The sequence below is a fragment of the Mus pahari genome, chromosome X (genome assembly GCF_900095145.1).
Source record: "Mus pahari chromosome X, PAHARI_EIJ_v1.1, whole genome shotgun sequence".
NCBI classification, from domain to species: Eukaryota; Metazoa; Chordata; class Mammalia; order Rodentia; family Muridae; genus Mus; species Mus pahari.
This window is the reverse complement of record NC_034613.1, coordinates 118,609,083-118,619,663: the sequence shown is the minus strand read 5'-3', so window position 1 is coordinate 118,619,663 and position 10,581 is coordinate 118,609,083. Positions and strand designations below refer to the sequence as shown.

At 45.8% G+C, this 10,581-nt stretch overlaps 1 protein-coding gene across 4 annotated transcripts; it reads right to left on the bottom strand.

Moving 5' to 3' along the window:
• Positions 1 to 410: 410 nt before the first annotated feature.
• Cldn2 (claudin 2) lies at positions 411 to 9,185 on the bottom strand. 4 transcript variants are annotated; one of them, XM_029534296.1, is made up of 3 exons: positions 9,085 to 9,185; positions 2,417 to 3,281; positions 411 to 1,267 (listed from the first exon to the last, which is right to left on the bottom strand). In XM_029534296.1, the coding sequence occupies exons 2-3, from the start codon at positions 3,097 to 3,099 to the stop codon at positions 1,243 to 1,245; spliced, it is 708 nt and encodes a 235-aa protein (XP_029390156.1). In that variant the 5' UTR covers positions 3,100 to 3,281; positions 9,085 to 9,185; the 3' UTR covers positions 411 to 1,242. The 4 variants fall into 4 exon arrangements, with proteins under 4 accessions (XP_029390156.1, XP_029390158.1, XP_029390157.1 ...); XM_029534298.1 differs by lacking the exon at positions 9,085 to 9,185 and adding an exon at positions 3,897 to 3,915; XM_029534297.1 differs by lacking the exon at positions 9,085 to 9,185 and adding an exon at positions 3,435 to 3,501.
• Positions 9,186 to 10,581: the final 1,396 nt, after the last annotated feature.

The window sequence follows — 10,581 nt, the reverse complement described above, 5'->3', positions numbered from 1 at the left end:
TTCAAATAAAATTATTTTTCTGAAAAAAGAATGAGCCCTTGGCAAGGTAAAGAACTTCATTTCTGCTAAGCATGCTGGTATATGTCTTGGGTGCAGCACTCAGGAGTCAGAGGCAGGCAGATGTTTGTGAGTTCTTGGCCACAGTGAGTCCAGGACAGCCAGGACTCTGTTACACAGAGAAACCATGTTTTGAAAAAATAAAACAGCAACAACAACAAAAGACAAAACAAAAACAAAACCCCTTCATTTCTTTTGTGAGGGGTCTTGTCATGATTGCTGATCGTATCCACAAAGCCTGGAATTTTCTACTCGCCCTTGTGCACAGGTTTTCACTGCCTGTCTTAACCCAATTCCTTTTTTTCTTTCACGTGTGTCCTGTCTTAGTTGTCTTTTAATCAATAAAGCAATTATTCAATCAACATCCATTTATTGATCACCTTGTGTGTGCCCAGCACTGTTACAGCCTTGGGTATACATATAGACATGTATAAGATATAGCAATTGCCCTCCAAGTACTTACAGGGAACTTTTGAGATCACACAGACAGACAGACGGATAGATACACACACAAATGCACATACAAGAACTATAAACTATCAATCAAAATTATGAATGATGAGGATTAGGCAATTTATATATTGGGAGTTGGAGGTGGGAAAGGAGAGACCAGGGAGGAGTGGTCAGAGAAGGCTCAATGAAGGGGGTGACGCTGAGCAAGTTCTCCAAGCATGGGGACGACTTAGTTAAGAGGAAATGGCTTCCAGGTCAGCATATCAGCTTGAACACAAGTAATATGGTGGAAATAGGAAAGGAATGTTAAGGGAAAGCTCACATATGGGCCTCTCTTGCTGGTGCTGAAGTTTTGATGAGGTGCGCTGGGGATCTTCTGAAGCTGGTGATATTAAGCTGGTGGTGGTGGGGAAATGTCTCTGGTTTATGACCCCCCCATCTACCACAGAGGAAAATGGAGCATTTTAAGACCGTGGAGATGAAACTGTTGGTCAGAGAACCAGTCTCTGTTCTCCCACCTCAAGCACAATCCCAGGCAGAAGTTCACCAATCATTCAGGTCATGAACACAACACCTTGGTCATAGGTGTTCCACACTGGAGACTTTGCATACCTGTGAGAATATCTTCTGATGGGCGATGAGTCAAGTGTGAAAAGTGACGAAGGACCTCTCTGGTGATATGGCTTTGTGGTGCTGAGATATAGACCCCGATGGGTTGGTTTTCCATCAAGTCTAAGTATCTGGTAGGGCGGCCTCTCTGAAACAGTAGGAGCACACATAACAGCTACCACACATCTCTGTCCAGTTGGTTCTTTGATACCCAAGTCCTTATTCTTTCTCAGTCAGGGCTAAAGAGTGGTATCTTTTTTTTTTTAAGCCTTCTGCAGCTCCCATGTCAAAGGGCAGTTCTAGAAATACTGGTTTATTGTCCTTAAGGAAACCCTTGTCTAGGGCTCCAAGTCTTGTGGTTTAGCAGGAAGCTGGGTCAGACACCCCAGTGGGAGGCAGAGCTTTCAGTGGTCCTTGTTCACCTTGGCTTCTGGGCAATTCCTCAGTGGAGTCAGAGGGCAGCAGCCATGTGCTTTCCCTTGGCTTCTTGCGCTTTCCTGTAGCAGTGCTTCCATCCCTGACCCACAAATGTACGGGAATTATAGGAGCTAGGCCGAGAAGGGATTCTGGGGGCTTTTGCTGTTTGTTTTGTTTCTTTAGATCCCAGGTTGCCTCCCATCCTGTACTCAGCTGTTTTCTGCTGGATGCCATGAGATAGCTTTCTTTCAGTTCATTCACAAACCAGTCTGGACATACTGCATTCATAGCAAAACTGGAAGAGAGAGGCTTCAGGGCCCATTCCTGACCAGTCCATTTCTTTGGCTGGAGATTTGAGAAGGGAGCTAGAAATATTCTCACAGAAGCCACCCCTCTTTCTTCTCTCTGTCCCTTAGTAATTGAGTTAAGAGCCAACCTCAGCCAGAGGGAGAGGGTCCTTTGATCACAGGTGGTTAGTCAACAGGATATGATTAGTTTGGGGACAGAACTCCAAGTAAACCAAAGGTGGAAGAGAGCCTCTGGGCATAGCCAAAAGTGGCAGGGATGGGATTTGGGCTTTTGGGTTGAGCACTCAAAGCACAGGAGGTACTTTAGTGAGGTCAGGTGAGGGAAATAAAAAAGCTAGCTTGGCAAGCGTCCTTGGCAATGCCATCTACATGCTGACACCCCTCTTCTCATCTCTGCCTTCACTCCATCCAATGGCCAAAGTCATTCTACCCTCAGCAGCACCTTACACATGATTCAGTGGCAATGTCCTTTGCTTGTGACCCTGGGGGCATTGTCCACTACTTTTTTTTTTATAGTCCCAGCCACTACCCCACCCTACCCCCAGCTCTGGCCCCTGGTTCTTCACACATACCCAGTCAGGCTGTATGAGTTGAACTCACTCTTGGCTTTGGGCTGTTGAGCAGATCTTGGAGAGCTCCTAGTGGCAAGAGGCTGGGCCTGGTAGCCATCATAGTAGTTGGTACGATTGCCCTGGGATGAGCAGGAAAAGCAAAGGATGACTCCGGCTACCAAAGAAAACAGGGCTGAGATGATGCCCAAGTACAGAGCCTCTCCAATCTCAAATTTCATGCTGTCAGGAACCAGCGGTGAGTAGAAGTCACGAAGGATGCCATGAAGATTCCAAGCAACTGGGATAAAGCCCAGGATGCCACCAAGAATGAAAAAGACTCCACCCACTACAGCCACTCTGTCCTTAGCTCGAGATTCCTGGCAGAACACGGTGCATCTCATGCCCACCACAGAGATAATGCAAGCCAGCGAGGACATTGCACTGGATGTCACCATCATGGCTTGGGCAGCCTGGATGTCAGCAGGAAGTCCTAAAAGGGTACTGTAGATATCACACTGGGTGATGCCTGTGCTGTGTGTCGCACACTCCATCCACAGGCCCTTGGAAAAGCCAACCGCCGTCACAATGCTGGCACCAACATAGGAACTCGTTCGCCAGTTGGGAAGCAGCATGGCAATGGATGTGCCTAGTAGCCCCAAAAGGCCTAGGATGTAGCCCACCAGTTGGACGCCAAGGGAGGCCATGGCAGACCTCTCAGTAGAAGTACCTTCGGAGCCTGTTTGCCTGTCGTTTGGCTGCTGTTCTTGCTTCTTGGATCCGAGCCGCTAATCCCTTATTTCACAGTGTCTCTGGCAAGCTGACTTCTTTCCTCCTTACAAGTATCTGTGGGTGGCCACAAGCAGGCTCAAGAAGGCATCTAGAAAACCTTAAAAAAAAATCCATAAACCAGATTAAATATTGACCAGAAGCTTATGAGAAACCAGAAAACGCTGGATGCCTTTTGACCTTTGTTATCTTTAAAAATAACACATGAGAAAGAAAAAAAAATACTTTGGAAGTAGAGCCAAAATGTCATCACCTCCTGCGTAGGCACATGCTTTAGGCTGGCAGTCAGACAAAGGCAGGGGCCAGACAGGTGGCTGCTTTCCGAGAAGGCAGTCATGGTAATACCAGTTGTGGTGTGCTAACTCCACTGCTAGTCTCCAAGACCTGCTATTTAACATATTGCCAAGCAACCACACCACGGGGCCCCTCCGTTGCAGACTGAGGCCAAACTCCAGGGGACTGGATCATGTGGAACAAGGCTTAGAGTGTGGCCTTGGACTCCAGTTTGTTAGAGGCTACTTGAACCTCCAAAGGGGACTCAAGAGTAGTGGCATAGCCCTGAATCAATTCATGCTTCTGGCAATAATGTACTTCCCAGGCAGATTGGAGTGGGGAGGAAAGCTTTCTGCCCATCCTCTGAAAGAGAAGGTCTTTCTAGCCTTGGCCAGATCCCTTCCTGCAAGGTAGCATAAGGACCCTTAAAAGTATAACATACCAGATATTTCCTGTCTCCTCTCCTAACAGAATTCCATGACATATGAAGCCTCTAGGGAAAAGTTGTCCTGAGTCCTACAAGTCCTCAAGACTTGTCAGAGATGGTAGAAAGGGTGAAGGAGAGAGAGAGGAAGCTGCTGCTTTGTAAGAGGCAGGCAGGCATCTGGTGAAAGATGGCATTTTTCACTGTTCAGGGATTTCTCACTTTTTCTAAGACTCAAGACACAAAGGTCAAAGTTAGACACCTCCCCCTCCTTCTGCAAGTCCATTCAACCCACTAATTTTTAACCCAATTCAACATTGCTACTCCATTTTCAGTTCCCTCAAAATGTCTTTTTTGCAGCTGGAGAGAGAGAAGGAGAGAGAGAGAGAGAGAGAGAGAGAGAGAGAGAGAGAGAGAGAGAGAGAGATTGAGCTGCTCAGTGGTTCAGAACACTTGTTTCAGCCCAGGTTCATTTCCTATCGTCTAAGTGGGAACTCACAGCTGTCAGTAATTTCAGTTCAAGGGGGAATCCGATTCCCTCTTCTGGCCTCTGAGGACACCTGGCACATACAGGCAAAACGTTCATACTCATAAAATAAATGTTTTTGAATTTCCCATTCCTATTGCTCAAGAGTCCATTCTTCTCTGAACAGGCATGTGTACCCTGTTACCTAATGTTTTCTACCCAAATCTGAAATTTCAGTAGGAAGCTTCTTAACAGCCAACACAGTCAAAGGGACCATTAAAAAAAAAGCTCTGTGAGGAGGTGGTTAGGATTTAGCATGGGTTGGACATGGGAAATGTTATAGTAACCTAAAGTTTGACATATTCAAGAGAATACAGCACCTCTCCCTCTGTGTCTTCTGATCAGTTCTTGCCTAGGTCTCATGTTGTCAGCAAATGAGAACCCTCTCTATCCAGACCAATATCCCTGGGGTAATCCTTGACACCCTGTGCCTATTTCTCCATGGCATCTTCTAACTAGGAAGTCCTACTAGTTCTGGCTCTTGAACTTGAAATGTCTTACTCATGTTTCTCATTTCCACTACTTTCTAATTCAGGGTTTCATCATCCTTCCTTCCTTGCCTGGAGAAATAATAGTTTATTAACTGCTCTTACTTGCAGTCTTGCCTCTTCCAATTCAGTCTCCAGAGTGTTGCCATGACGATCTTTCAACACATTAATCTGATTAAGTCGTTATTTGAGCACGTGTCTACATGTGGGGGTGTGGACACACACACACAAATGTTCAACAATGTGTGGGGGGAGTGCTTGGTGCATGAGCCTGTGGAGAGCAGACTTTGGGTATCTTCCTCGACCTTTCTCCATTTTACGTTTTGAAGTTTTTGATGCGCGTTATTTTATCATGCATCTGTGCCTACGTGTGTGTGAGTGTGTGTGTGTGTGTGTGTGTGTGTGTGTGTGTGTCCTCTCCTTCCACCATGGGAGTTCTGGCGATCAAGTGTAGGTAGGTAGACTTGGCAGCAAGGGCCTTTTCTCACTGAGCCGCATTGTTTCCCTCCACCTTTGTATTTTGAAATGGTCTCTCCCTGAACCTGGAACTTGTTTTGGCTAGCAAGTGAAGCCCTATGATCTGCCACCTTCTCTCCCACCCTGAGTGCACACACACCTCCACACCCACGTTTCTCTCTCTCTTTTTTTTTACATTGGTCTTGCAGCTCTGAACTCTGATCATCATGCTTTCACAGCAAGTTGCTCCTCTAGGACATTCCAATGGCGAAGGATAAAGTCCAAGCCTGTTTGCACTCCGGGACCTCTCAAGGTTCACCTCTTGCCATTCACCTGCTCACACTCCACACTCTGGCTGCACTAAATTACTCTCAGCTCTTTAATCATGTCATGCAGTGTTTAACTTGTGGTACAGTCTGAGCACAGGCTGTCCCGTAAGAAATGTCTTGACTTGCTTGGAAATCTCTCATTCTAGACATGGTTCGGTGCCCCTATTAGTTTTTTTTCTAAAGAGTTATTTATTTTTATTTCTATGTCTGTAAATGCCTTACCTGTGGAGATGTCTGTATGCCCATATGTGCAGGGCCCCTGGATACCAAAAAGAGGGCACTGGATTCCCTCTGTGGTTGTGTTCCCTATGTGGTTCCCTCCCATAGTGGCTGTGAGCCACTATGTCGATGTGGAGATTTGAACCTTGGCCCTTGGGAAGAGTACCCAATGCTATTAAAAACACAGAGTAATTGCTCCAGGATCCTCTTCTATAGTCTTTTACTACCTTAGATTCATTTACTTCTGTTATCATCATAACGACAACAATAATACACACTATACACACACACTAATATTTTCTTCTTTTTTGTTGTTTTCTCTTTCATTTTGTTTAGAGACAGATTTCATTCAGTAGACCAGACCTGGCTGGAACACGCTGTGTAGCCCAAACTAGCCTCAAACTTAAGATCATCTTGCCTCGGCCACCATAGTGCTAAGAATGCAGGCATGCACCACTATACCAGACTGTAGAGAGTTTCTTATTTAATTCTTACAAGCACTTTATATGTGTTAATGCATGTAATTAGCAATTATTTCAAGACAGATGTACTAATAACCTGTACTATATAATAAATGAGAAAACTAAGGTCATGACATACTTTGTTATATTGTAATTTCCTATTTAAACTCATAGTTTCTCTGCTGGTACATGGGCTACATCAAGGCAACATTTGTATCTTATTTATGTTTATATATCATGTACCTTACACAGTACCCTACCATCAAATAATGGTTCAAACAATCTTTTGTTTTAAAAAAATTGGAGACAGAGTCTTTCTTTCTATGTAGTTCTGGTTGATCTGGTACTTGCCATGTAATCCAGGTTGCTCTTGAATTCCTGCTTCGTTCTCCCAAATGCTGACATTACAAGCATACGTACTCACCCAATATCAAATACATCTTCTTAATTAAATAATAAAAGCAATTAACAGGGTTGAAGGGCCCCATGAGACTATAAGGAGTCAGTAAACTTTGCAGAGTAAGGGTTACCAAAATGTTACCCATGCACTGAAGGAAGGGTATCAGAAGAGGGACTAAGTAGAGGAGGACAAGATGGAGAACTACAGAGTTGCTCCCTCTGTCCCTCCCTCCTTCCCTCACTCCCCCCTCCATTTGTTGAATATCTTGCCTATTCAGTTGAAGGTGAAGAACACACTAAATTTGTGTTAGGCTTCCACAGCATAAGACCCGGTTGATAGCACTGTTCATCGGCACTGCTATGACATGGTATGCAAAGCAATGTAGAACAGTTGCCAGGGCATATTTAGCAAACTCTGCCATTATCAGCTGTGACAAGGAGCAAGTCCTTTTCTGGCACCGTTTTCCTTCTGCTAATCTGGTCACATCTGTGCCTAGTCAGGTCTCAAATGTACATCTCAGCAAGACCTTCAGGGCTGCTTCTCCGTGGTCAGCATCCTTCTGTCAAATCCTTCTCCTGTTGCCCACACTTTTTGAAGCTCCCCTCCCCACATGTCCTTGTTAGGCAGCTATTACTGTCCGTCCTGACCTTTCTGTTTTTCAGCCAGACTTCTTAACCCATTTAGTATCGATATCACTACTTGACCTCTGTACACGCTGCTCTGGTGGCTGCAAGCCTGCATCTGCTGGCCACTGAGAATGCTCTCCCCAAGGTTAATCATTTTCTTATTCTAACATCCAAGATTCATATAGCTGCCACCTGACCTTGCCTCTCCCTTCAGAAAACTGACTTCTCTGCTGTTTTCTCTAGCGCCTCTGCCAATGTGGCCATTCCTCTTTCTTTTTAGAGACTGCCCTTTAAAATGTAGCAGCCGTGGCTGGTTTGCTCCTCACTGTGTAGCCCAAGATGGCTTCAAAATCCCAGCAATCTTCTTGCCTTAGCTAGACAATGGCTGTGAAAGCCATACCTCTCTCAACTCAGATCCACACCAAAAGAGGTCTCTCTGGAACTGGATAGTTGACTGCATTCTCAATGACCACCCATGAATGTATTAAGACATTGACTGCACCTCAAATTCAACACAAACAAAGCAGGAGTCACTTGCCCTCTTTTTTCCCCCATCCTCAAACTACTCTTCATATAGTATATGCTACTTCAGTATTAGAACCAGCCATTCTGTAACCCGAGCCAGTATGCCTTGATTCTTCAGCCTTTCTGTTTTCTATATATTTTTCTTCTTTTTGAGATAGGGTCTTGCTATATAGCCCAGGCTGACCTTGAACCTGTGCCAACCCTTCCACTTCAGCCTCTGAATGCTGTGATTATAGAGGCGAGCCACTGCAGCTGGCTTCCTCACATTTTCTTGACTTATAACCATAGTGCTGTTTTGCCAGATATATTTTACACAAATTTATCTTTCTCTCCATCTCCACTGTCCAACCCTTTTTAGACAATACAGTCAACATCACTTGTCCATTGGAACTCAGATTGGCCTCTCTAGCTTCACTTCAGCCCTGCCCCTGAGACCAATCATCAACATGAAGAGTCATGAGGGCTCTTTCTAAAGTATAAATCCGATCATAATAGTCACGCTACACTTTGCCATGCTTAAAAGACTTTAGGAACGTTTGATAGCTTTAATATGAGGTTCAGTCTTCTAGGAAACCAGGGAAGGCTCTCCATTGTCTGACCTCATACTTCTGAGTTTCATCTGTGGCCCTTAACTTCCCATTTCATGCCTTAGGCCTTCTAGACTGACCTCCAACACATTTGCATACCAACTTAGCTGTATCTGAGTAGGTACAGGTCTCTTCGTCTGCCTTGCCAGCCACCATTTACCTGGAGACTTGTTGGTCATTCTTTAGTGTTATAATCATCCATTTTTGAGAACTGTTCTTAGACCCTCCTCCGCTCCTTGCCCGGGGTGAGTTAAATACACTCAGAAAAGTACTCCCTTGAAGGTTTTTTTAAGCAAAGAGCCCCTGGCTTCCAGAGAAGCAGCTCTGGCCTCTGCTTTCTTGGGATAGTAACAGACAGAAGCTGGCACACAAACCGGGAATCCCAGCACTCAGGAGGTAGACACAGAAGTGTGCTGAGTGAAGATGCCAGCTTGAGGCTACACGGGGAAGTTCCAGGGAGTATCAGCTCCATAGCAAGACTGTCTTAAAAAAGAACAAAGCAAACAGCAACAAAACAGGAATCCTCAGTTTCCCCAAGGGAATCAAAGGTTCTCCAGGGGGAGAGCCTATTCAGAGAGCCAGGCCTTACTTGGTAGTCACGAGAGAAAAGTATCTGGAGTCCAGTGAAGAAACTACTGGAATCTTCAGCAAGTGGGTTGCCATAGCTCAGCAGGAGGAAGGGACGCTATCAGGGTTTATTCAAATGGAAGAAGTGGCTCCCTGCGAGTTAATTTTTTCCCCTTAGGGTCAGGAAGACAAGGTTGACAAACTGGCCAGTAACTGGCTGGTGAGGTGAGCCAGCGGGGAGTGATTCATCTTTGGTGAGCAATAGCAGTGACACGGCAGACACTGAAGCTAAAGGGTCCTTCCTGGTGGAGCATCCAAAGCTCTAGTTTCTGGTCTCAGTTGTGCCTAGAACCTGGGGAAGAAATCCCCTCGGTTCCTCATCCCTGGCTTGGCTCATCGACAAGGTTCTCTTGCCTGAAAGCAGGTAGTGACAACAGGTGACCATTTTAACTGACACAAGCCTATGGAGCTGCTATTGAAGTAGAGAGGGCTTTTAAAAGAACCATTTCTTTCAGGGCTTCTCCTAAAAGCCACATACAGAGTGGCTCTGGGTACAGAGACTCTAGGCCTTGCTTGCTGAAATTTGTCTCCTGGGAGTGAAGCCATGGCTAAAAGCTGGCCAAGAAAGTTTCCCTCCGACCCTTACCTAATCTTCCTTAGGGGAGGGATTGGAACTGCAGGAGAAGATTAAGAGGGAAGGCTGACAGCAGCTCCCAACTTAACTCCTTCTCACCAGGGCAGTTGGTCTGATAGTCTCCCCATCTATGTAGCCTGGCATCATCTCTTACAACCATGGGTGTGACGGGACTATTAAGAGTCTCCGGCTCAAGGAAGGACATGATATAGCTTTCTGTTATGAATGGAAGCCATTAAAGCCTGTTTGCCAGTGGCCATCCTCATTTCTCAGTCCCTTGCTTTTAGAGCCCCCACCCCACCCCCCACAGAGGAATCTGAAATAGTGGCTCCCTATCCTGGTAAGGTACTCCCACAAGCCAGGGGTTCCAGTAGGTGGCAAAGCCATCTCTTTGCAATCCACCTTTCTGCACCAGTTGATAGAGGACAGCTAAGGATTTGCAGCTAGAGTGAGAGATTTCATAGTTGCCTTTAAAAGGAAGCTTATTTTTGTCATGGTCACCAAAGTAAAATCAAGCATACTTTAAAGCACTGGGAAACACAGAAAGGAAAGATTTAGGGGACGAGGGGGAGGCATGACTGTCTCCCTACCTGTAAGTGCCATGAATGTTTTGGTTCCAACTCAATTTTTAAGAACGCTTGAAAAGAACAGTGTCTAAGGCAGGGCATTTACGGAGAGCGATTGAGGGGCTCAAAAGGAGTCACAGGGGAACCCACCCTCGGCCACCCCCCTGAACTCTCATGCCCAGGAGACTACTGGAGCTTCCCGACCTTCTTAGCCCCCTGTGGTCCAGCAAAAAGGGAAAAGCTCTAGCTCTTGGCTCCTTCGTTTCATATGGTCTGATCTGAAGAACGGATCTTCTGGCCCGTAAGACTGCAAACCGTG

Excerpts from the sequence above, each read along its gene's own strand:
- Cldn2 (XM_029534296.1), bottom strand. The coding sequence starts at position 3,099 with ATGGCCTCCCTTGGCGTCCAACTGGTGGGCTACATCCTAGGCCTTTTG. Across the intron at positions 1,268-2,416 it reads AACTCATACAGCCTGACTGG|AGAGGCCGCCCTACCAGATA; the intron begins GTATGTGTGAAG and ends CTACTGTTTCAG.